The 27,992-nt window shown below is 27.9% G+C and overlaps 1 protein-coding gene and 1 long non-coding RNA gene across 4 annotated transcripts; one reads left to right on the top strand and one right to left on the bottom strand.

The window, feature by feature from the left end:
• On the bottom strand, positions 1 to 25,309 carry LOC100214339 (chitinase-3-like protein 1). Of its 3 annotated transcripts, none has more exons than XM_065804239.1 (7): positions 25,173 to 25,309; positions 24,880 to 25,054; positions 24,633 to 24,758; positions 24,257 to 24,416; positions 23,936 to 24,171; positions 23,208 to 23,567; positions 1 to 346 (listed from the first exon to the last, which is right to left on the bottom strand). In XM_065804239.1, the coding sequence occupies exons 1-7, from the start codon at positions 25,179 to 25,181 to the stop codon at positions 30 to 32; spliced, it is 1,383 nt and encodes a 460-aa protein (XP_065660311.1). In that variant the 5' UTR covers positions 25,182 to 25,309; the 3' UTR covers positions 1 to 29. The 3 variants fall into 3 exon arrangements, with proteins under 3 accessions (XP_065660311.1, XP_065660309.1, XP_065660310.1); XM_065804237.1 differs by lacking the exons at positions 23,208 to 23,567; positions 23,936 to 24,171; positions 24,257 to 24,416; ... (1 more) ...; positions 24,880 to 25,054; positions 25,173 to 25,309 and adding exons at positions 491 to 850; positions 1,455 to 1,690; positions 3,103 to 3,262; ... (1 more) ...; positions 3,899 to 4,073; positions 4,151 to 4,290; XM_065804238.1 differs by lacking the exon at positions 1 to 346 and adding an exon at positions 22,612 to 22,953.
• On the top strand, positions 7,439 to 9,748 carry LOC136084089 (uncharacterized). The gene is made up of 2 exons (XR_010640322.1): positions 7,439 to 7,704; positions 7,778 to 9,748. It is a non-coding gene; the product is annotated as an uncharacterized LOC136084089 (long non-coding RNA).
• Positions 25,310 to 27,992: the final 2,683 nt, after the last annotated feature.

Genomic DNA, 27,992 nt, shown 5'->3' with positions numbered 1-27,992 from the left:
TGCAATAAGTGAAAATTTTTTTAATTTATTTAACATTTACAAAATTCAGTAGGGCAATATCCTTTCGGACAGTTATCATTACACCATTGATCTTTTACCCTTGCATCAATTGCCTTACATGCTCCACTTGGGGGGTTGGTTGCAGGACGATCAGTGGCAGTACTACTTTTGCTAGGCGTTGATGGTCCTTTTGTGGTTGGGGAGAATGTCGGCTCAACGGGAGGAACGTATCCACCAAGAAGTTTAGCCACTGATGACATTAATGGGTAACGTCCTTGACCGCAATGACGACCATTGAAATCATCAAGATCTAAGCACCAAAACATGGCACCAGCAAGACCCTTTTCTGAAAAAATTTAAAATTTTTTATTTATTTCTTTGTTAAAGTACTAACTAAGCGTTAAATTTTTCTTTCAAACCTAATATGGTTTTGTTTACGTTTTAAAAAGTAAATTATAAATAAAAAAAAAAAATTTCAAAACAGTCTTACTAATAATTTGAGATTCTACTTTTTTTTTAAGACTTGCTTGATCATCATATCCTACCCAGGTTTTGTCTTTGTACCCGTATGGAGCATCAACAACACTGTTATGTACAACAGTTAAACCCATCTTACATATTTCATAATAAGCAAGAAAACCTTCTTCACGTGTAAATTCTCCTTTTGGGGCTTTGTTCCAATCTCTATCTTCTATAGGAGCACCGAGTCCATTATCACTTGGATTTTTAAGGAAGAAAGCGCGACCATAAGTGCCCATACCTAAAGCAATTTTTTTGGCAGGAAAACCACGTTTTATCCAGTGATCAACAGCGTAAGGTATGGTAAATTCTTTACGATTTGGTGCATTAACTAAAATATTTCAATTTAAATTAAAACCTGCAATCAATCAATATTTTTAGAAGTATTTATAGTATACTCTATACTTTAATCGCCTAATCTATGTATGCAATGTATAGTTCCCATTTAGACTAGCTCATTTGATTTAATTACTCCATTCCATAACAAATTTTCCTAATACTTTTTATAATGGCTAAATATTGTCGCATTATAAAAAATTGAATAAATACACACAATAAATACAAGCACATAATTACACCCAATAAACATACACACATATAATTATATAATTGTTTAAACAAACTAATGCATTAGCGCAACATACATAAATAGAACAAACTTTTAATAAAACTGCCTTTAACAAAAAGCGTGTTACAATTAATTTGTAATTTTTAGTATATCTTAATAAAAACTAAGAGTCCAATAAATGACGCCAGGTAAAAAAAATTTAAAAGCATTTAAGAGAAAAACATTATACTCATACATTTTTTTATTTTTTAAGTCAAAATAAAAATTGCCCGTGCATCCACAAAATAACAACTGTTCAACAACAACTTGATAACTTTTTTTATTCCTTCTTTACTTGTCTCAATGCAAAAAATAAATAATTTGTTACCTCCATCACCAGCCATAGCAGCGTGATGACCAGTTACTTTATCCCAGATACCATGCAAATCATACGCCATTAAGTTCAAAATATCTAAGTATTTTCCAAGTTCTTTTGCTTCATACCCAGCATCAATGCCTAAATGGGAAGCAGATACAGCGGCTGAAAGTTGAAGTCTTGGCTTTTGTCTTGTAACAGCGTCTTTATCAAAAGCTTGTATAAGCTCCTTGCAAAGCAAAGTGAACCTTTATAAAAAAAAAAAAATTATTTTCATTTTATCAAATCAAAATTTAATTTTTATTTTGATAACGGGTGGTTACTAAAAAACCGGACATACTTTCAAGGGTTATTACTCCCATAGTTTTTAGAATATAGATTAAATAAAAATATCATTAAATAGAGTTTTTAGTTATTTATTTATTTTAATTAAGTTTGTCTTCAAACATTCTGTTTCTTCGGATTCGACCAACTCGAAGACGAGTTGTCCCAAAAAGTGAAAATATAAGGTTAGGGTCAATTATTTTCCGACAAAGCTTTAATCTGGTTTGTAGTTGCTTCATGTTTTTTGCATGTCGGTTACCCTTATACACTTTGCCTTTCAAAATAGTCAAAAAGTCTTCGATTGGGTGACATTCCGGTACGACTGGCGGATTGTCAACTTTTATGACAAAATTGATGTTATGAGTCTCATAGCAGTTGGTCACGGTTTTGGCATAATGCAATGAGGCCAGGTCCGGCCAAAATGCATAACTACCATCGGCATGATGAGCATTGATAAACGGTACTAATCTTCTTTTAATAATATCCATTTCAAATATGGCTTTATTGACTGCAAGGCCGCTGGAGACGAAAAATAGATAGGAAATACCTTTGTCAGAAGTGGTCAATAAGAGGAGCAGTTTGGGTTCATACTTGCGCTTTTTTCAAAATAAACCACTCGGTGGAGTCTTTTCTCTGTTGCTAGTGTAGTAGGTGCTGTTTCTGCTTATCGTTGAGTGTGACAGCATGAAATAAGACTCGTCGTCAAGGATGACCAATTTTTCTTGAAAATTGCGATAAAGACGATCAATGCCGGTGTTGATTCCCTCTATCTAGCTCTCTTATTGATCAGGTATACCCTGTTTTGGATAAGTTTGATGTCAGTACTTGGCAAGATTTTTAATGATATGTGAATGACTGCATCCAAGTTTTCGACCGGCTTGCCTCATCGAAACTCGGTCACTGTGGTCAAATATGGTTCTTAGACGCTTGATCACCTTCATGGTCACAATTTATGCCACTCGACCACTTCCTTGCACTCTTTTGTGTCCAAAATTGTTCTTAGTACGCTTGATTATATCATTGCTAGTGCTTCTTGGAATTTGTTTAGCATCAAAGTGATCTACTGTGAAATTTTTACCTTGCAGTTTATTACTCAAATAGAACTCATAAATCTGTTTTTCTATATCTTCTTGCTTAGGACATCATTATTATCTTAACTTTTATTAATCATCTAAAAACAAGTAAGTTAACTTATAGAGAATTAAATAAGCTTTAAAATGGTAATAAATGAAAAAAAAAAGTTTAGCTTATGGCATTTAAAAGTCAGTTAACTTAGTCCGAGTTTTTAGTAACCACCCGTTTGTCTTTATTACTGCTTTTATTAATTTTTATCTACATCTGTTTGTCACCAGGGGGTGAGTTTCCTCTTCCAGCTGGATACTCCCAGTCAAGATCAAACCCATCAAAGCCCCAATGACGAATAAGTTCAACAGTTGATTTTATAAATGCCTGTCTGTTTGTTTGGCTGTTTACCATAACTGAAAATTTTGATGTGTCTACAAGAGAATATATGAAAAAATAAAATAAGGCAATAACTTTTATATATAGTTACAGAGCAGCTATTAGCATGTGATGTAGCATGTGATGTACACAGTTCAAAGTTGTTTTGTATAAATTATGATGCTACGACAAACATTTAAATACCTCCATTTTCATGATTCCAACCTCCAACTGCCAGAAATATTTTTAAATTTGGATTTTTTTGCTTAAGAGCCATGACACGTGGATACATTTTGTCGTCATTCCATTCATACATATCAAGTTTGTTGTCTAAATGGTTCGAGATTAATAAGATTATATATAAATGCGTTTAAGAGTATTCGTAAGCGCGTTTAAGAGTATTCGTAAGCGCGTTTAAGAGTATTCGTAAGCGCGTTTAAGAGTATTCATAAGCGCGTTTAAGAGTATTCGTAAGCGCGTAGCTAACCAATCAATAAAAGCAACATGCATTTGGTTCTCGTGCGATTTTATAAATAATTATATTTAAAAAAAATTTTATTAGCAATATAAATACTTAATACTAATAACACCTTTGTAAATTTGATAATTTTTTTTATAATAAAAATTGAATTTTTTTGTTTAAATTTTTCTAAACAGAGAAGAAAATTAAACTTTATTTTAAAAACACTTACAGTTTGTAATTTTAGCAAATGAATACATAATGTGCGTGCAAAGAAACGGATCAATATCTTCAGGAAAAAACTTCATTGGTTCGGGTCGATATTGAGCCCAGTTTGTGTAATAGCAAACTCTAACATAATTTGAAGCGGTTGCGGTTGCCGCCAAGAAAGCCACCAAAACCACTGCCTAAATGTTTACGATATTTTTTACTTACAGAAACGGTATGAAACAAAAATTTTATAAAATATCAACAAATAAATAACCGTTATCATCTTGCAAGTCCTTTAAGAATAAAACTATAATGAATTACATTCAAAACCAGCAGGTTTTTATATTACATTTACGTACGGAGATAATAAATTTTATTATATAATGTTCAGGGGGTAAATTTATTGTGAACCTTGTGCATTACCTTTGATATAACATTTTTAATGACCCGTTATCATTTTCTTAAAATTATATGTCGTCTCAGGCAACTATTAATAAACAAATCTAAACAAACAAGTTTGATCGATGTTATTAATTCTAACAATTATTACATTAAAGATCAAACAATTTTTTAGGTGAACAAATTCAGCTGTTGCAGTTTTTGCAACGCTCTATGTTGAACAATCGAAGCTCATAAGAGGAAATAAATGATATGCACAATTAGGAAAAGAAAAAGCCAAAACAATATTAATTATGATATATATATATGAAAAAAAAGAAAAGAAAATGGAAAAGAAAAAACTTTTCAACACAACAATTTCAACAAAACAATAATAACTTAGTTTATATAAGTAAAAAAAAATGAATTATTATTCCTAAATTGGAGTCTGAAGGTGTACACATGAGCGTTTCCCAACATTAACTGAAGCTTAACAACCATTAGTTAAGCTAATTTAAATAAAAGCTTCAAGATACTTTACTTTTTTTTAGAATTTACGCATTTAAAAGTTGTACAATATTTTTAGAGGTTGTGCAATGTTTTTAAAGGTTGAGCAATGGCATTTACAAATTATTTTCATGAGTTTCCACAAAATAAGAAAACAAGGGAAGAAAAAAAAAGTAATTTGTTTACTTATATTTAAGTAAAACTGATTCAATAGACAGAGCTAAGTATATGTATTTGAGTTTACATAAAAGAGATTTGCCTTAATTAAAACAGCTCCGTAACTGAAGTAATTTAATTTCTTATTATTTTCTAATCATTCATTTTTTTAAATTTATTTTCCAAATAAAACATCTTACAATAATATGCTAAATTCTTCTAGTATTTTAAAAAATAAAAACGTTCTAGTTAACCCTTTACAAGCAACTTAATTTTTTAGACGTACCTCAAAACGCGCGGGTTATTCCGAGAGAGACATATCTTTTTACCAATGGAAATTTAATGCAAAAATATTGCATGAAAAAACAACAATAAACAGAGTATTTTCTTTTGCCTTTTTACTGTATACAACACACCTCCGTTGAGGTGCATTTTTTGATTCTGTTTCTAGTACATACGCGATGGGTAATGACGGTGTAATGATTGCATTGGATTACTATCAAGACTTGGTCTCCCACCCTGACCAGATTTTACAATGCCATAACCATAAAAAAAAACTAAATCACTAAAAGGTTCCATTCTGAATTCTAAAGACTTCAGTTTACCTCCCAATACTTTGTGAATTAAATAAAAGAATAATAAGATAGAAATAGAACTTCTTATACCACCTTTATCCTTACCCTTTTACGTTCGCACGTGCAAGATGTGGTCATTAGATCACTAAGATCAATGTCACCCATGTTGCTGTTGCAAATATAGATAACAGTTATTACTTCTTTCCCAACACCTTTACGTAAGATTATTTCTGTGGTATCAGGTATACAGGTGGCTATCATGAAAACACCGCGTTTATCCTTCCAATGCGTTACCATGAACTGATATCCATGCTCATCTGCAACACATCATTTGCTTGATTTCAATTTTGCAATAATAAAATCTTTTGATAGATATTTTTTGTTGTTTTGTAATGTTCGAACAACATGAGTTGTTCTTTGAACAAAATAATCAAAATCACAAGTTATCATTGAGGTGTACCAATTGTTAAGGTATGTGCAGATATCATCATCTAAAAGTTCCTTAGATAATGACGTTACTACATCAGTCCTAGTAGTAACAATTTTCCAGCGATTTACACTGCACTCCTGAATGAATTTATTTGTTATATTTTTTGTATAACTCTTGTTTACAAAACAAAAATATCTACAAACTGAAGAAATCTCTCTAGTAATATTAATTTGTTTTGTGATAGATTACTTTTGAAGCCTCGCTTAGGACTTGGCTCTCGTAATTTTAAGATTTTACAAACACCTTATCTCAGTTCATATTATTACGGCGGTGATGCTTAAAGCATAAAAAGACCCTCCGTATTATTACGGCGTTTTGTCTTAAAGGTCTTACGGCGTTTTGTCTTAAAAGTCTTCTTTTCAACGGTTAGCCTAATTTTATACTTTGTTCCCTAAAATATTCAAGTATATCAATGAACTAATGCTTTCTTAAATAAGTTTTTATTTTAATCTGGTTTACTGTTAATACTTAATCAAGTTCACGGGGGTATTTTATAAAACCATTAATAAGATATAAAAATAGGGTGCAATTTATATTACATACTTAGGTTTTAAGTAGAGCTGTGTTAAGTATCGGTATCAAGTATCAGCAGTATCACTGTTTTTGTTGGGTATCTGTATCGGTTTCGATATTGGTGAAATAATACCGATACTTTAATAATAATGTAACACCAGATTAAATAATTAAGTACATTTCTAAGAGGACAACATATAATCTTTTATCAAAATGAAATATTGAGGTAATATATTATTAACATATTTTATAATTTTTAATTTCATTACATGATATCCATGATCAATAATCAATCAGTTATTTATTTATGTAATCTTTTTTTAACATGTATATTGAAAATGTGAGAGAAAAATTAAAATTTTTATTTGACAATACAAATGATACAAAAACTGATAACGTAGTTATACTATAAAAATTAGAACCCAAACTTTTTATAAGGTTTAATTCCTTACTTCTCGATTATAATCAAAAATGCATTTTTTTATTATTATAATAACATGCCTATTACCTGTTTAATTTCTGACTTGATTAATTTATTAATATAAATGCATTTTACATCAATTATTACACAAATGAGGGATCAACTCTTGAAAAATAGTTTAAATAATTTAATAAATAAAAAACTCTTTTTCAATAAATTTTTCATGATCACTTTTATTATAAATTTTCATTAATTTAAAATCAAACAATTGTTTTAAATTGTTGTTATTAAACACAATTAAAATAACTAAAAGTAAATTTCTTTATGTTTCACTTATTTATTTCAAAGCTTTTTTACTGCATTCAAATTTATGACAAATTTCGTTTTGTTATAATTTTGTAAAATATATTTTTAAATTAATCATTTTATTTTCACTTTCAGCTTTAAATCAATAGTAATTATTAAATTAATAATGTCATTGACAAATAAAAATATTGCATGGAAGTTTTTCTTAAAAAATTCATGCGACTTATCAAAAGTTAAATGCAGGCTATGTGATAAGATAATTTCTAGAGGAGGGAATGCTGGAGGAGGAAACACCACTAACATGATTAAACACCTTAAAGCAATACATAAAAAAAAGTTAATAGAAGAACAGCACAAAGAAGAAGTGGAAATTAGGAAATAATCACACAGAGAGAAAAGGAATTCTGTTTTAGCTGGATTTTCTCACTTATCAAGCAAGAACGTTAAAATATGTGACAACGCTTCAATAAGTTTTATTACAGGTGAATACTTGTTAATGAGTGTCTATGCTTTTTTTATGTTCATACTAAACTTTTTTGCGTTTTTTGTTTAAAGATGTATGTGAAGTACAATTAACTCAGAAAACATTGCAAGAAACTTTAGATTAGAAGAAAAGTTGGGATATAAACAGTACTGCATCACAAGAGATTCATAACTTAATTGCAGAGATGATTGCATTGGATAATTAGTCATTATCTATAGCTTTAGTTTTCAACAAGTTGATGAAAAAATTAAAACTAAATTATGTTATTCGCAGCCCTAAGTATATTGCCAATACAGTATTACCATCAATTCACTCAGCAATAACAGATAAGGTGAAATTTACATTACACAATGCTGATTTCATAAACTTTACTACTGATATATGGAGCAGTAGTTAAAATGAAAGCTTCATGAGCCTGGCAGGTCACTGTTTAGACAATACATTTAATTAGAAAACTGTTGCACTTAGAGTAGCTCCATTTCCTGACAGGCATACAGCAGCAAATATTGCTGAACTGATTGAAGATATTATGGTTGAATTTAAAATATCACTTTCAAAAATTTATTTAATAGCTAAAAATAATGATGCAAATATTGTTAAGGCTATTAAAGATAGCCCATATGATAGTATACCTTGTTTTTTACACACACTGCAACTAGTAATTAATGAGTGTACTTTTGAACAAACAGTAGTCAAGAATGTAATTGCAAAGAGCCATTCAGTTAATGGGCATTTCAGCCAATCTCCCCGAGCCTGCCATAAACTTAAAGCTCTTCAAGAAGCATACAATGTTCCCAAGCACAAACTTATTCAAAATGTTCCAACAAGATATAATAGTACCTATCATATGTTAAAACAAAGTTATGAACAAAGGAAACTTCTAACCATATAGCACTTGAAAATAGTAAGTTTCCTTCATTAAGTGCAATAAAATGGATGATTATTGGATAATTTTGTGTTTTGCTAAAAAATTTCCACAAAATGACAGTTTGCTTGAGTGAAAGAAATTGTATTGTCTCAGATATTATACCATATGTAAAGGTTTTGAAGCATTTCATTAATAAAGCTTCAATTGATGACAAGTTTAATGGCCTGAAGAAAACACTAACTGATTTAACTAATTCAACGGAGAATAGATTCAAAAAATATACTGATAACTATAACATCATCTTATTAACATTTCTTGATCCCAGATTCAAATTAAAAATGTTCAAAAATGAAAACACCTTCTCAGCTACTAAAACAAGTATTAAGAACATAACCATTCAACTTATTAAAACCCATAAAAATATAAAATATATCAAAGTTACTAAAAATGATTAGGCTGCAGCTTGTGGCATTTAAATTATTGACTCAGAATATGCAAATAACGGTACTGTACTAAATGAATACAAAAATATAATAGAAATGGATTTTGACAGTTGCTTTGAAGAACTTATAGAATTTAATTCTAAACAAATCGGTCAACCACAAACTTCATTTTTCAAATAAAACTTTATTAAACGAAATTCAGCTCTACTCAAATGAAGACCTTATTGACAAAGAAAGCAATCCTTTGTTGTGGTGGAAATCACAGAGAACTAAAAAGCCACTATTAGCAAAGCTTGCTATAAAGTATTTAAGCTGCCCACCGTCTTATGTGGAGAGTGAAAGACTTTTTAGTATTGGTGGAAATGTATATACTGCTAAGAGAAATAGCTTAACAGGAGCTCATGGTGATATGTTAATGTTTCTGAACTATAATATGAGCAATTAAAAATATTTGATTTTGTCTCTTCAACCTATTTTTTAAATATAAAAATTTTAAAATAAAAAAATATTTCATGTGTTTGTCTTTGAGAAAACCAGGTAAAGTATTGGTATTGGAATCAGTATCGGAAAATAACTCGGTATCAGTTTCGGTATCGGTATCGGTTAAAACTTTGGTTTTGGTACAGCTCTAGTTTTAAGTTTATTTAAATACACTTTTACTGCAGTATAACAAAATGATTCAAAAAAGTATTTCTTATTAAAACATCAATAAAATAAGATATTTTTTATCAGAGTTTTTGTTCTAATATATAGTTTTAAAAATATTTTAAATAAAAACAAAAAAAAAAATTTACAACATATATTTGTATACATGCTGTAGATTTATATATATATATATATATATATATATATATATATATATATATATATATATATATATATATATATATATATATATATATATACATATATATATATATATATGTATAGGGCAGAGTGGGGTATTGGCGAACACCTAAGCAGGAATGCGAATTATAGACACCAGTTATACAATATTTATTGCTTATCAATTAGTTTAACTATTCAGTCACAAACCCTAAAAAGCAATTTTTGTTAATCGTTTTATAAAATAAAATTTTATGGCAAAAATAAAACCATTGGTGTTCGGAATTACCCTACGTTCGTGGGGTAATTCCAAACACACCAGGGGGCAATCACAAACCCTGATGTGTAATAATGAATAAAATGCTAATTGTAATAACTGCAAAAATTATACAATTATATTGATAACAACAAAAAAAGGAGAGGTTTTATATCCATAGAAGTTACAACAGAATGTTACTCATGAAAAAAGTTGCATAAAATTATCAGTAAAAGTTAAAATCAAATTACAGTGAACAACAATCGCAGTTTTATTACACTACTGCATATCTGGAACTTAGCATAGGATCCCCTCTCAGCAGGTAAAAAAAAATTGTCAAATTTATTTTTCTATAATGCTGTTTTGACCATGTTCGGAGTTACCCCGCGTTCGCCATTACCCCACTCCCCCCTATATATATATATATATATATATATATATATATATATATATATATATATATATATATATATATATATATATATATATATATATATATATATATATATATATACATGTATACTATATATGTATTTATATATGTATATATATATATATATATATGAATATATATAGTAATAGTAATAATAGTAATATATTTAAATAAGTCTTTTTAGATAACATGACAAATAATTAAAAAACAAACAAAACCAACAAATTATACAAAAATTTATGCTTTGTGAAATTTTAACTTTAAATAAAAAAAAGGTATATGTTATTTTATAGGAAGTAAGTTGATATCAAAAATGAGAAAAAGAGAAAAAAGGTTTCATTTAATTAAAGTTTACATCTATGACAAATAGTATTTTAAAAGTCAATATTTGTGGCTGCTGGAGCACGAATTAATTAATAAACGTGCAGCTCATCTTCATTAAAAGATGTACTGTTTGCAGCTGTAGAAAAAAAAAACTTATCAATTCTTCTTAAATGCGTTAACTGACGGAGCCTTTTTGCATGCTGACGGCAAGTTATTCTAATCATTGACAATACGATTTGTAAAAAAATTGTGACGAGCATTATTATATGTGAATTCACGCATTAGGACGTTAGAAGATGATATGCAAATTGGTGGATTATGCCAATTGATCAAGTTTTTTATGGTGACCTTACATAAAAGGTGACTATGATGTCACCTTTTAAGTAAAGACACCATACCGAAACATATATATATATATATATATATATATATATATATATATATATATATATATATATATATATATATATATATATATATATATATATATATATATATATATATATATATATATATATATATAGTATTTGAATAAAGTTACTTAAAGTTGTTACTAAAATTAAAAAAAGTCGGTCATAATGTTTTTCGAAATTATTAAAAAATTACCAAACTTTATAACCTTTCATTGGTTAAAAAAATGGTTGGTAAAGATACTATGCTAGTTATTAAAATTCAAATTTCATTCTTTCCAATGATATATAACATTAGAATTATAAAATTGATTTTTTTAAGTTTTATTAAAGTAAAAAAGGTAGTAAAGTCTGCAATAAAATGTCATACGAATTAGCAGGTGGATTATAGCTTTAAACGTCACATTTATAGTTGTTTTAATTTTCCTATTTCCTTAAATGTAAGATGGCATAATAGCATAATTATTAGTAAGTAAATATATATTTATATCGTATTTATCAAAGATTTAAAAAGTCGCTTTAATCCGTCTCTAAGGCAAGCAAAAAAACAGCTTTGTTCGCATTTTTTAGTACATGCGTAATACGCATGTCCACAAAAATGTCCATTGCGAAAAGCCGTAAATGAAACACGATTCTTGATGACACGCGCAATAAAAAAAGAGTTTTGGATGATTGAAATTTAGGGAAAAGCTTAAGGCGACGTATTTTAAAAAGTATTCTATTTTTAAACTTTTTAAAATTTTAGATTATAAATAGGATAATTTATTTTGAAGTACAGAAAATCTTGTTATCACTAAATTTTGTTTTCATAACAAATGCTGATAAAATCAAATACTTCTTAGAAAACCGACAATCATTTGAGATTGGGGGAGTTGTTGTTGTTCGGCTCCAACCGCAGCATTTTTTTTATGCTCAGCCTCATTCAAATTTAAATTGAACATACCCAAGATTTAAGTTTGCCACATGTCTTTGAGTAATCTTACACATAAAAAAAAAAGCTACTGCAACCTCTGATAAGATTCGCCATTAACTTTTTTTATTAATGTTTTGATGCACTCTCAATTTTGTTAATAACTAATCAAGAGATTAATCACCTTGTTGTCATCTTAAAAAATACAAAAACCAATAAGTCTTCAAAAAATTTTAGGAACGAAACTGCAAAGTTTATAATTTTGAATTTCAAAAACTTAATTAACAAAAGTTATATAACTTGGCTCTTAAACAAAACGCTGATTTGCATTTTATGAATACAAAACGTTTTTGTTATACTGCCCTGCCAATAATGAACACCCTAAATGTAGAAAGATTGATTTTGAGTTATTTGTTTGCTTAACATAAGACCAGTTTGTAAACTGTTTAATAATAGACTAATGTGTTAATATGTTACTATAGAAACGCACACACACAAACGCACACACACACACACACACACACACACACACACACACACACACACACACACACACACACATACACACACACATATATATATATATATTTATACATATGTATATATATATATGTATATTTATATATATACATATATATATATATATTTATATATATATATGTATATATATATATACATATATATATATATATACATATATATATATATTTAAATATATATATATATATATATATATATATATATATATTCATATATATATATATATTTATATATATATATATATATATTCATATATATATATATATATATATATATATATATATATATATATATATATATATATATATATATATATATATATATATATATATATATATATATATATATATATATATATATATATATATATATATATATATATATATATATATATATAAAAATAGTTTTGAAACATTTTGACTTTTCTCATGAATGGACTTATACCTCTTATAAAAGGAAACTTAACTTAAAAAAACTTTAATAATAATAAACTTAACTTATAAAAGGAAACTTAACTCTTATAAAAGGAAACTTAAGAAAATCATTTTGTCTATTGATAATATACTTTTATACTTTTAATAGGAAATTTATTTGAAAATTTCTATTTTTTATTTAAATTATGTTTTTCTTCTAATATTGTTAAACACAGTTTTTTTTTTATTTATTTTAAAATATGTAACACGTAAATTTGTAACGATTTTGCAGCGGTTCTCGACGGCAACACCTTAAGGTCTTCTACGAGTCTGCGCATTCTTTATTTTTATTATTTATAGTAAAAATCCTCACTTGTAATTGTTTATATTATTATATCTTAACTTGTAATTTTATAAATATTGAAGAAATGTAAAAAAGAAAAAAAAAAATATATATATATATATATATATAATATATATATATATATATATATATATATAAATATATTCATTATGACTTTAGAACAAATTATCTTTTATATAAGATGAATGAATTTTTTACAGATGAAAAATCTTATATAGAGTTATATTCTACCCCTGCAAGGCCATTAGTTAGCAAATTGGGACCTTTTTGTACCTTCAGTCGGCAAATAGAAACATTTTTTTAAATACAGTCAGCAAAATGGGGTTAGGACTATTTAAATTATATCCAGTCCAATTGATGCCCACTTGCACTGGTCTTGTACACCAGACTAAATAAATCAATTTTCAGCGATTGGGTTATTCTTGATCGGCAGGGCAGTATATATCAACATATTTCTTAATCAACGTTTTCATCATGTAGTAAATCTACCAAAGTTAATTCTTTTGTTCAGCGTCTGAAAATTTCAGTTATATTAAAGTGTCAAGCAAATATTAGTTAAAATTAAAAAGGGGGTTACCAATTGCCAAAAAAATGAAGTAATATTATTTTAATTTTATTTTTCATTATGATTTGTTGCAACAAGGCTGCAACCAATCATTATTAAGTTAGGAGTTACTATAAATAAATAAATATAGAGTTATAGAGCAAGGAAACAGTTGAAAGAAAACTTGAAAAGTTGTACATTGTATGAGTAAGGAATACAGGAAGATGGATTAAATTTTTTTCCCTGCATTTCAACCTAAGGGTTGAAGTGCGGGGAAAAAAACTAGAAAAGTAGAAATATTTAGAGCGTGCAGGGACACATATAACAAAAAAATGAGACTTAAGTTTTAGTTTATGGAACTAGAGATGATAGGTTCTTTGAGCAGAGACCACCATAGTATTTGTTGAAAAGAGAAAAAGATGCAACTTTTTGATGGTGGGAATTAGGCTCAAGCTTAACAGATTAAGTGGCTCCAACTATGTTTACAATGCGTCTTTGGACCTTGTCTAGAAGAGAAAGAGCATCGTTAGAAGAACTAGCCCAGATATGATAACAGTATTCCAAAAAAGTATAAGAAATTTGTAGAGGAAGAGAATGAAATCACGAGAAAGGAAATGGCCATTTAGAATTTGATTGTATTTACAATCAATTTCTATATTCCAATAATCCAAGAAACATAAAGAAGAGGACACACTGAGAAGTTGCCATTAATTAATATAGAAATGTTGAAAGTATTGCGATAGTTGTTTGCATTGAATAACCAAGTTTTGGAGTTAAAATTTACAAGCCACTGTCAAGACTGTAAATCATAAAATTTTACTTTGAAGTAAAGCTATGGGATAAAAAACATAACCCTTGGCCGGTTCAAAAACTATTTATGCAACAGGCAACAATGTGTTATTTCAAATAATTATAAACACTCAAAACTACTAAAATTAGAGTGCGGTATCCCCCAACGTTCCATTCTTGTACCTTTTCTTTTTCTTCTATATAATAACATCTTTACAAAACCCTCGAAAAAACTTCATGTAATAATGTTTGCCGATGACGCAAACTCATTTTATTCCTCGAACTCAATCAAAGACCTTTATTAATATATGAACAAAGAGCTTGAAAAATTAAATATATGGTTGAAATTAAATAAGTTATCACTAAAGACAGAAAAAAGCAAAATACACAATATTTTATTCTAAAAAACAAAAAAAATAATACTCTAACTATCCTTCCCTCTCTAAAAATAGATAAGGTATACATGGAAAGAGCAAAAACAGCTGAATATTTTGGGATACTTATTGACAAAAACTTATCTTGGAGAGCCCATATAAGTACATTAAACACCAAAATTTTAAAAAATATTGAGATCCTCTACAAAGTTAAACCTATGTTGTCACGACATAATTTTAAATCGCATTATTTTTACTACATCCAAAATTATCTTGCGTACACTAATATTACAAGGGCACACAAGGGCCAATTTGAGTACTATTTAAATAAGAGAAAAGCATGCATAAAAATTAGTTTATAAAAAAAGATAAACTCAAGCATGCTGAACCTTTACTTCAAACCTTGAATGCACTAAATGTTTACCAAATCAATATCTACTAAAGTATTCTATTCATGCTTAAATACAAACTTGGAGTAGTCCATCTTTTAGAAAAATTTTTTCAATTTAACTCTAATAGATATATCACAAGAGCAACAGGCAACTTAACATTGCCTAAAAGAACAACAGTTTTTCTTACGCTTTTCCATTTCCTACCGGGGGTCCGAACCTAAATAACAAAATAATATCCAAAAATATAGAACTTAAAGTATTAAATAATCCTGAAAACTTAAAAAATGTACTTAAAACACCTCATACATAATATCAAAAATATTTAGGCATGTATTAAACTTAACAACAATATTTATACTAAAATATTTATGAGTATAACTGACTCTATATTGTTTAACCACTTTTGAATATATATATAAAAATGAATTAGACTTTATTTAACCAATTAAGAAGGTACTTGATGATAAATCTTAATAGACTTCTACAAGCTTTCCTTACAACAACATGCATATATCTGAAGTAACAAAAGGTCTTGTCTTATTTTTCTTTTTCTTTTTTTTTAAACACTGGTAGTTTTTATGGTACGAAAAATTATTAATTTACGTTATGCTTAGTTAAATTTGTCAAACCGTTTTATTATGTTACGTTATACATGATACTATTATGTTGTATTTCATAGTTTGCATTACAATATAATTATAGTATATAATTATAATAATAAATAAAGTCATATAATTGTAACGTAACAAAGTGTAAATTTATTGTAGTTGTAAAAAAAAATAAAGTTGAGTCATCACCAAAAAGAGCTATGTCAGATTAGAAACAAAACAAGACCAAGGTAAAAACCTTGAGGTACCCCAGAATGTTCTGGAAATAAAGAAGAGTGTAGACCTTTGAAGATGACTTGTAATAAAGCGGTTATAAAGAATTAATTTAATAATCTCAAAAACTTTCTCAGATACACCATATAAAGCAAGCTTATGGAGAAGACCAGCATGCAAAATTTTTCTAAAACCTCAGATATATCTGGAGCAATAGCCTTAGCCTCTCCGCCTCCAGCTAATGCAAGATAAAATCTTTCAGTCACAGCAGTTATTATGTCAGCTTTAGAAAGAGGATCAAAAACTGTATTGATTTTCTGACAGTATGTTATTTGACTCAAGATGGTATGTGAGAAATTTCTTGATTAAAGACTCAAAGACCTTGCTAATAACAGAATGAAGACTCATCGAACGATAATTGGAGGTATTAGAATGTTCACCGGAGTTTTGAAAATTGAAACAACAAATGCCATTTTCCAGCCGACACGAAAACATGACTTAGTCAAGCACTTATTAAGTAATTTAGAGAAAATACGGAGAGTTCTGGAGAACAATTTTGTAAGACTGCTGCAGGAATTCTGTCTCGACCACAAACTGTAGAAGAGCTGGAGTGATTTGAATGACGAACAGTTTCAAGCAAGAATTTTGTAAATCTTTTATTTAAACAACAAATATTTCAATAAATTTTATTTATTTGAAAAAATCAGAATTAGAATTTTATCCATGATTATATCGGTTTTTAAGAAAAAAAAGTTGACATGTTTTTATCAAATAAGTGAGTTGCAAGGATATGCTGTTTTTTAAATCTTTTAATTTCCATAACAAAATTTTATTAAGCCATAGGTATTTTTTCAAAAAAAGTTACTAAAATATGACCCCATGAACATGGTCAACAGTTGGTATTGTCATTTACTCTCATTTGTTGCTATATGAAGGCCACATTCCAAGGTCCGCAGAAGACAATTTCAACTTGTTAAAGAGCATTAAAACCCACCCATACGGACCAAGAGTAAGTTAATTTTGCAAAAAACAAATAAAGAAAAAAGTCAGAAGTATTAAGTAAGAACGTGCGGACATGTAACAATCATTTAAAGAAAACACCAAAAGTTCAGATTTTTCTGTTTTTTGAGTTTTTCAATAATTCAAAATATAAGCAAAACCTGTAAATAAACCATTTTTTGAGTTTTGTTGGGTACACAGCCATTGACAGAAGAAAAAAATTACTCTAACAAGCTCCAGAAAAACCCTTTGTTGGGAGCAATTTTGACATTTTCCTGATCTCAAAACTATAAAAACCGAAATCATCCATAACCGTCCGTTGAAGAGATTTCATTTTTAAATTTTTGCTTTATAAAAAACAGCAAATGACAGCAATAAAAGTTTTTGGTATTTTTACAGCAGTAGTAACCTTAAATTTTCAAATTGTAAACAATTAAAAACATATAATCTGGTAAGAGAAACTAATTAGAATCTAAAACTGCAAATAATTTTATTTTTACTAAATCTGAGAATGAGCAATTGTTAATGATTTATATTGCTCTTTTTTTACGTTAACTTTAGATATTCAGTATAAAATTTTGCGATCATTAATTGAATATTGTTTGTAACTTCCATGCTGCAAGTTAACCAAAATTAAAAAATAACTTTTAATTTTGAATCTATATAATTTTTACCAAATCCAGGAAACAGCAATTACCATTTTTAAGTTTATGTTGTTACTCAAATTTTGAACTGTGTACTTAAAAAATATACATTTCAGTATTCTTACAGAAAAATAGAAAAATTTCTTCAGTTTCTAAACCTAAATTGAAACAAAAGAATGGCAAATTAAGCCAAATCACAAGCCAAATCACACAATGATTGAAGAAAAACCATCTATTTTCTCTGTATGAGAAATAACTCAAGATGTTGTGATATTTTTTCTTTTTTCTGTAATATTTCGATTTATTTATAAAACATTTATTTCTTCATTTGAATATTTAACATAAACTTCTTTTGATATACATTATCTGATGAGTTTTATGTAATGTTTTCAGAGTTCTCATAAAATCTATGATGGATGATGTGTTGAGCATACTTTTATCAAATCTTGATTTTGCTGATAACAGAGTGCCACTTGGAATATGTGATACTTGCTGAATCACCATAGGAAAGAATAAGAATGAAGCAAAAGTCAATTTATCACCTCTTTTTGACTTCACATCTGTCAAAGTTCAACCTTTAACAATAGACAACAACTGTGACTGCCTAATCTGACAGATTGGTCGAATGAAAGTTTTTGAAAAGTATCCAATTGAAGATAAAAAAAAATTAGAAACAGGATAAACTCAAACATAATGCTTAGATACTCTCTCGGTTATTGGAAGAGGCATTTCTCACAACTGTAACACATTCACGTTTCGAGAAAATATGAGACAACTAGCGATCACGAATTTTAAAGTCTCCAAGCAAATTGCATTCACTATTGTTGCAGTCAAAGAATAATCTACACATGGGACAACCAGACTGTCTAATGCAATTGGTGGTTGCCCCCTACCACTAACAAAAGGTAATTTTAATATATTTCAATTAGTGAAACATAAAATAGACTTTTAGTAAAGTCAACTAAGTGAGACAGTTGCTTTTTGCTAGAGTTAAAAAAATTAATGGCATTACTATGAATGTAATACAATCAAGACAATAATGTAATGGAATGATAACTTTCAGGTTCATTAAGAGGAAAAAGACTCTTTGGTGATGGTCCTATCTTGAGCACTCAAGATCTTGTGCAAGTGCAAGTCAAGAGGCACAGCAGAACATGGAGGCAGGGTCACCACCAAGCAAGAAAACTTTAGCCACACCAACTGCCAGGGACAGTGGAGTCAAGAAGCAGCTGCTAGTTGCAATTGCTGAGGATGCGCCTAAAAAATTACAGTAATATTCAAAAGATCCTCAATCTTCTTGGAATCAAAAAATTTGGACCTCCTTCTCTCAACAGATTTGAAGTTAACCAACATTGTTTGCGGCCTTCAGTCACATGCCAGCTCTCACCATTGCACAAAGTGTGATGTCTCTGACAAGAATTTAGCCCAGTGTGGCACCCCTTGAACATTTGGCTCTTTAAGAAGATGCTTTGAGGATTTCAATGAAAGTGGTCAGAATTTAAGGAAAGCTAAGCTATTCAAAAATGTTGCAACTTACCACTTCTAAATGTACCAGACAGCACACTTGTCTTGGACGTCATTCCACAAATGTAACTCCACTTACTTCTGGGTTTTGTAAATCATCTTTACAGCATTCTAAAGGAGTCTTGGCCAAAAGTCTCAGCTTGACTAAATGATCTGCATATCAAACCACAGCCTTTTCATAGTGGGAAGTTTGCTGGCAATGAATGCAGGAAAACGCTGAAGAACGTGGATCTTCTTCAGAGAATAGCAGAACAAGATTGTGCATTTGACATCTTTGATATAATTGACGCACTGCGAAAATTTGATTCTGTTGTTTCAGGATGCTTTAGAAACAAATTGAAACCTGACTATGTAGAAAGAATTAATGAATTTCACACTGCATACTTGTCTCTGACAAGAAGAAACATCACTCCAAAGGTTCATGCAGTATTTTTCCACGTGAAAGAGTTTATTGAAGATCGAAGGGAGCCACAAAGAATATACAGTGAGCAGGCATTAGAGGCTTTACACCACAACTTCAAATTATACTGGAGTAGATACAAAAGGCCAATTGATCACCGTGAGTATAGGAAGTGGCTGCAAACCTGTCTGGTTGACCAGAACAGCAAAAGCTTGTAAGGAAGAGAAAAGTATGAATACTAGAAGTGCACATTTTCTAATATAATACATAATAATATAATAATATATAAAAAAACTTTAATGAGGAAAACTGCTTTTTTCACTCTTGGATAACTTGTTGAGTAAAACTGTTGTACTCAACCATAGTTTAAGGATCATTGATGAAACTATCAAAGATGCAATTTTCCATAATAGCTTCTTCTGATTTTGCAGATTATTTAAAGCAACTATTAAATATCTTTTATTTTAGAAAAAAATAGTGTTTTAAAGCTTGATTTGTTTTAAAATCTTTTGCAGTTTTTTATTAAACAGTTACCTTTTGTGTTTTTTATGCCAATCTAGAATAAAGAATATTTATAATACTGTAAAAATGCCAAAATTTATTGAATACTGTCATTTTCAATTTTTTAAGAGTAAGCAAAATTTCAAACGAACTTTTCTTCTGCGGACGGTGATAGATGATTTCAATTTTTATAATTTTGAGATCAGGAAAGTGTCAAAATTGCTCCCACCAAAGAGTTTTTCTGGAGCTTACCAGAGTAACTTTAAAAAAAAAAGAAAAAAAAAGAAAAGAAGAAAGAAATTTTTTGAATAAAAAAAAATAAAATTTATCAATATAAAAGAAAATAAAGGCATTACCAAATTATATATAACCCTAACCCTGTCCGCAAACAACTTTGTTATACCAAAATCTTATTCTAAGCAAATTTTTTATTCAATTCAGAATAGCGGACCACTTTTGTGGAAAAGATTCCCAAACATTGTTTCCGGGAGAATAAAAATTTCTACATCAGTTCAAAACTGGTTCAAAACAGTTTTTATTAAACACAGATTTTGATTTATATTATTATAAGTCTTTCTTCTAAAAATAGATCAGATATATAATTTAAATACTGAAAAACAAGGTAATTATTCCTCGTAATCATTAGAAAAAGGTTAAAATTTTTTGACAATAACCATTATCAAAAATCACATTTTCTTGCTATATATATATATATATATATATATATATATATATATATATATATATATATATATATATATATATATATATATATATATATATATATATATATATATATATATATATATATATATATATATATATATATATATAAGTTATTAATATTCACTTTTACTTTCGCCCAATCTGGTTATGATACTGTGTATTAAACGATGTCTTACTTTATTTTTTATATATTTTTTGTAAACATTCATTTAATTTTTCTTTAATACTATATATTCTTGAAACAACTTTGTAAAAATTATAAATTGTTATAGTGTTCGGCGATAAGGTAAATCAATGCCTTCTTCTCGCTCCGGTCATTAACTTAATTGTAAATTTATGGAAACTGTTATATTTATTAAACGGAAAAATATAATGTTAAATAAAAAAATAAAATAAAAACAATTAAAGTTAAAAAGTTAACTTCTAATCGCTTGTTTAAAAAAAAATTAATTAAGTTATAAGTTATTCAATAAATATGTAACCAATTAAATAAAGTGTTTGAATTGAATGCGGCGGAATATACCTTCTTATAGATGAAAAAATAAATAAAAAAACAAAACAACAATAAAGAGATTCGAATTTAGAAAAAGATCTTTTAATTACTTGCCCTTCTTCAGAAAGTAAGAAAAATAGTTTGAAGTTTTTTAAGCTTTTTAATTTAAGATTTTTATTTTACAGTTTTTCTTCTCTTATTTTATAGTTCATTCAATTTATTTTCTTTTTTACATACCTTTTTTATCATTTTATTATTGTTATTATTTTTTGCTTAATAACTCAAATAGTACAGTTTTTTCGTTTTTTTTTTTTTACTTTTTGATTATTTAGAGTTCTCGGGACTAGAGTTAAAATAGATTGGCGACTTTTATAAAGTATTGCTAAGCGACAGAATAGCGCCTAATTTTAAATTTGAATCAAAGTTTTACCTTTCAATTCCCAAATTTTTTTTCTTTGTAAGTTATGGATTTTGCTTCTTCATTTATTTTATACTTTTTTTTTTAGTTTTGAATATCTAAGTTTGCGCATTAATTGTTTTAAAAGTTAATATTAAATTATATTTCATTTTTATTTGAAAAATTAAGCAAAATAACTATAGTAAAATATAAAAATAAAAAAGATTAAAACCTAAGCTAAATCAAAAAAATTTTTAAAATAATAATCTTATATTCATTTAGAAGTTAAAACATATTTTTATGTACACGCTTTTTTGCAATTCAAATTGCTATGCGTGTAGTTTCAAACTTTTTTGTTAAATATACCAAAAAGATTTTGTGTACTTAAATCTCATTGATGTCTTTCACGCTTTAGGAATAGTGTTTTCTCGTTGACAGAAATAAATATTTAAATTAGTATACCTATTACAAGGTTAATTGCAGAGTCACGAAAATAAATTATAACACAAACGAAATGAGCTAAACTTTTTATTCATCTATTTAACATTTACAAAAGTCAGCAGGACAATATCCTCTCGAGCAGTTATCGTTACACCATTGATCTTGTACCCTGGGATCAATTGCTTTACATGCTCCACTTGGGGGATTGGTAACAGGACCATCAGTGGCAGCAGTACTTTTGCTAGGTGTTGATGGTCCTTTAGTTGTTGGAGCGAAAGTTGGTTCAACTGGAGGAGTATATCCACCAAGAAGTTGAGCCACTGAAGACATTAATGGATAACGTCCTTTACCGCAATGACGTCCATTAAAATCATCAAGATCTAAGCACCAAAACATGGCACCGGCAAGACCCTTTTCTAAAAAATATGATTTCAACTGTTTTAGTTCCACTTAAACTGAATAAAATTATTCTTTATTTTATATTATACGCATTGTTATTTATTCGATTGTTCGATTCACTTGCTTATTAACTTAATTGTTCATTTCAACTTCAACTGGTAACTCCATTCTTCTTTTTTTTTTAAATCTTATAATATTAATCCTAAAACTTTAAGATACAAATAATCAAATAAAAAACATTTGAATAAAAAAATATCATAAGAAAACATACTGAAAATTTGAGATTCTACTTTTTTCTTCAAACTTGCTTCATCATCATATCCAACCCATGTTTTTTCTTTATATCCGTATGGAGCATCAACAACACTGTCTTGTACAACAGTTAAATCCATTTTACATATTTCATAATAAGCAAGAAAACCTTCTTCACGTGTAAATTCTCCTTTTGGGGCTTTGTTCCAATCTCTATCTTCTATAGGAGCACCGAGTCCATTATCACTTGGATTTTTAAGGAAGAAAGCGCGACCATAAGTGCCCAAACCTAGTGCTATTTTTTTGGCAGGAAAACCGCGATTTATCCAGTGATCAACGGCATAAGGTATGGTAAATTCTTTTCGATTTGGTGCATTAACTAAATATTTCAAAACGCATTAAATAAAACAGTTTTATATATATATATATATATATATATATATATATATATATATATATATATATGTATATATATATATATATATATATATATATATATATATATATATATATATGTATATATATATATATATATATATATATATATATATATATATATATATATATATATATATATATATATATATATATATATATATATATTATGTATATATATATATATATATATATATATATATATATATATATATATATATATATATATATATATATATATATATATATATAAATCTGTATATGTATATGTAAACCTGTTTGTGTATGCGTCGAGTAAAAAGTTGTTTTTACCTCCGTCACCAGCCATAGCAGTGTGATGTCCGGTTACTTTATCCCAAATACCATGTAAATCATAAGTCATTAAGTTTAGTATGTCTAAGTAGTCGCCAAGTTCTTTTGCTTCGTACCCAGCATCAATGCCTAAATGGGAAGCAGATACTGCAGCTGATAGTTGAAGTCGGGGTTTTTGTCTTGCAACAGCGTCTTTATCAAATGCTTGAATGAGCTCTTTGCAAAGCAAAGTAAACCTTTAAGTTGAAAAATGAAAATAATATTCGTATTATTATAGTTATTACTAATTATTACTATTTTAAATATTATTTATTTGCCTACATTTGTTTGTCTCCTGGTGGCGAGTTTCCTCTTCCTGCTGGATATTCCCAATCAAGATCAAATCCATCAAAGTCCCATTGACGAAGAAGCTCAACTGTTGATTTGATAAACGCCTGTCTGTTTGATTGGCTGTTCACCATTACCGAAAATTTCGAAGTGTCTATAAAACAGTTTGTTTTACATAAATAGATGAAAATAATATTATAAGGCTTACGTTTTTTTTTGAGATCTGATTTTTAAGTATGATGCTCTCTAACTCAATTTTAAACTTTTTAATATAAAATTTTATATATAAAATTTTATTTATTCTGGTGATTACTAAAACTATGGCTGCATAGTTTTGTAACGACACGTACAAAAAAGAACATTTAACTACCTCCATTTTCATGATTCCAACCCCCGACTGCCAGAAATATTTTTAAATTTGGATTTTTCTGTTTAAGAGCCATGACACGTGGATACATTTTGTCGTCATTCCATTCATACATATCGAGTTTGTTGTCTAAACAATTTGACAGTTTAAATGATATAATAAATAATAAATCTTTTTCGTTGAATATTTATACGTGCATTTGCTTTTGTAAAGTATTTAAAAGTTTGTAAATTATATAAAAAACACTTACAGTTAGTGATTTTAGCAAATGAATACATGATGTGGGTGCAAAGGAATGGATCAATGTTTTCAGGAAAAAACTTCATTGGTTCAGGTCGGTATTGAGCCCAGTTTGTATAATAGCAAACTCTTATATAATTTGAAGCGGTTACCGACGCCGCCAAAAAAGCCACTAATACTGCCACCTAAATATACAAAAAAGATTTACGTAGTTTCTTTAATTGTGATAAAAAAATGAAACTGAAAAAACTTTAAAATCGAAGTTGAGCACATTAAAAAGAAATAAGTTAAAAAAGTTTTTACTGTGATCATTTTGCAGTTCCTTTAAGGAAGAAACAAAAATGCAATTAAATTCAAAGTTATTAGGTATATAGATATATATGACAATTATTAGGTAAGGAGGTTTATTGATTTATTAAAAATGCTATGGGGGTAAATTTTTAGTTATAGGTTATGCCTTATCGTTATAGCTACATTTTCTTTATCCCCCGTAATGGTACTCTTTAGACATAAAATTATCTTACTACTAACCCCCTTATTAAAACTGAACAAATTTATTACTTTTAGTTCTGGTATTCATTTTAATAAAGTTCAAATAAATTTTAAGGTGATCAAATTCAGCTGTTATAGTTTCGTAATAGTTTTATATATTTAATCAGGCAATTAAATTGCATATTTTTTAGGGAATTGGAGGCAAATTGGAGATAATTGCTTGGAAGAGAACATAAATTAAAAAAATTATTTAAAATCAAAAGTAAAAGATTATTTTTTTTCTTTTAAAAAAGACAAGAAAATAATTTTTTGTTTCAACACTAATATTTATTTATTCAAATATCCTATTTATACAGAGCATTTTAGATTCGTAAATAAAAAGTAATACTGACGCCATGTAAAACATAAATACATATGTAGTATAAATTATAAAAGCATATATATATACATACATACATATATATATATATATATATATATATATATATATATATATATATATATATATATATATATATATATATATATATATATATATATATATATATAAAATAGAAGGGAAAAAAAAATCAAAAAATTATTAATGTAACTTTAATATATTACTCTTAACATTTTATTCTTAAGATATGATTAAGTAATGACAAGAAAACTAACCTAATGTACAACCCACTTAATGTTCTAAATCATGAGAATAATTGGCATCGTCTATTTTACAATACAAATAAACAATATATAAGGATAAATAAACTAATTTAAAAACTTTTTTAATATTTAATACACCTCACTAATTCACTGTGGGTCAAGGACTGGTCAAAAGTATAAAAACAATAGTCAGATTTTTGATGTCATAATGGTTTTAAACTTTTAGATAGATAAAGGAATTTAAAACGGTTTACTTTCACTGGAAACTTAATGATTTGATTGAAGTAAATGCGAATGTAAGTCAGAAAGAAAAAAATTATAAAGGCAAAAATGATATTTAAAATATCGATGGAAATAAATAACTTTTACATAACGTACTGCGCTTTTTTAAAAGTTGTATCACAACTCTATTTATTATCTGGGTTTTAAAAGTAGTTAGACTAAACTTGGTAATTAATATATTTACAGCAATTTTAAATATGCGTAATATTGCTTTTAATTAAACAAATATTTTTATTGCTACATCTTGCTTTTATACCCAGATATTTTTATGCTTATATATGTTTGCTTTAATAATTTCATATATCTGGATGCCACTAGGCGCTTCTTTAACTTTCTTTCATATTTGAACTCTTTTACCTAACAAAAAACCTGTGTATGCACTCAAAATCTTTTATTTGAACAAATGGCGAATAACATATAATACGGTCTTACTCTTACTAAAAGTAGTACTGAACAATAGTATATATATATATATATATATATATATATATATATATATATATATATATATATATATATATATATATATATATATATACAGACACTCCTAGTCGGCGCTAACAGGGACTTATTTATTTCGCTCCCGTTTTTTTTTTTTCTTTTTCTATACTATTTTTATCATAACTATAATTATTTTTTAATTTTTATCATATTTTTATTTGTACATATTTGAATTCATTTTTTTATCATAAAAATTTGTTTTTTATATTTATTTTCGTTACTTTTATTTATTTATTTATCATATATTATATTGCATTTTTATTTTTATCTATTTACGAAAACGATTAATTATAGTAATATAACCATGTTTAAACATTTCCGTAACCATAACCCTAAGCCTGACCTTGATGCTTACCCGAACCAAACCGTCAGTCGATGTAAAAGCGCTCCGCTGCAAGTCAGGCTGTTTGATAGTCGATGTATGTACTTTTCATTCTCTATAAAATATGCTTACGAGGACATTTTTTTTACAAAAAAGCAATGCTTTTGGGGACAAAAAATTAATGGGTACACTACAATGTCCCCAATAATGCTAATGTCTCCGTATATATTCGTTTTTTTATAAAATCTGTCCCCGTAAGTGATACTATAGGTGCATCTTTTATCATCAAGTATCTTTTTTTAACTTTGTTAATTAGGTGCCCAAAGAAAACCTAATGGTCTCGTCACAGAGCACCGCAGTGAGCATTTAACTAAGAAGCTCACGCCTCCTTCGTTCCTTCCTTCGTTCCTTCCTTCCTTGGGGTTACATTACACTGGGCAACAAAAAAATATTTTTTTTTTGTATCTCAAGCAATTCTATTCAAATTATACTAATTTCGGGCTGAGAAAAAAGAATATGACAACGAAAATTTTTTATTAGCTCTAGTTTCTGAGATATACAATAGCAATTAATTTTTATTTCACTTAATTTGCAACAGAGCAATATGACATATAATTTACATATTCTAATAACATTTAAAATACATTTGGTTTTTTTTTATTACAGATATATTCTAATAGTTTTAAACAAAGAAATCATGATCATCAAGTTAATAGGGTTAAAGATGCTTATGGGGTATCGTCACAAAATCGTGATCTTTTTGCTTTCCTTTTGTAAACTAGTTCTGGAGCATCCCTACACACAAATCAACAGTAATCTGCAAGCATGGCCTCATTTCAACGAACCTGATATCTTTTTTCCATTACAGAAATAACTTGGTGAAA

The sequence above is a fragment of the Hydra vulgaris genome, chromosome 08 (genome assembly GCF_038396675.1).
Source record: "Hydra vulgaris chromosome 08, alternate assembly HydraT2T_AEP".
NCBI lineage: Eukaryota > Metazoa > Cnidaria > Hydrozoa > Anthoathecata > Hydridae > Hydra > Hydra vulgaris.
The sequence above is the reverse complement of the archived record's forward strand: the minus strand, read 5'-3'. Positions and strand labels throughout refer to the sequence as shown.

Bases quoted from the DNA above. Each gene is read 5' to 3' on its own strand.
- LOC100214339 (XM_065804239.1), bottom strand. The intron at 24,759-24,879 runs GTAAGTGTTTTT...CAAATTGTTTAG, and splicing joins ATTTGCTAAAATCACTAACT to ACAACAAACTCGATATGTAT. The intron at 24,417-24,632 runs GTAGTTAAATGT...ACTGTTTTATAG, and splicing joins TTGGAATCATGAAAATGGAG to ACACTTCGAAATTTTCGGTA.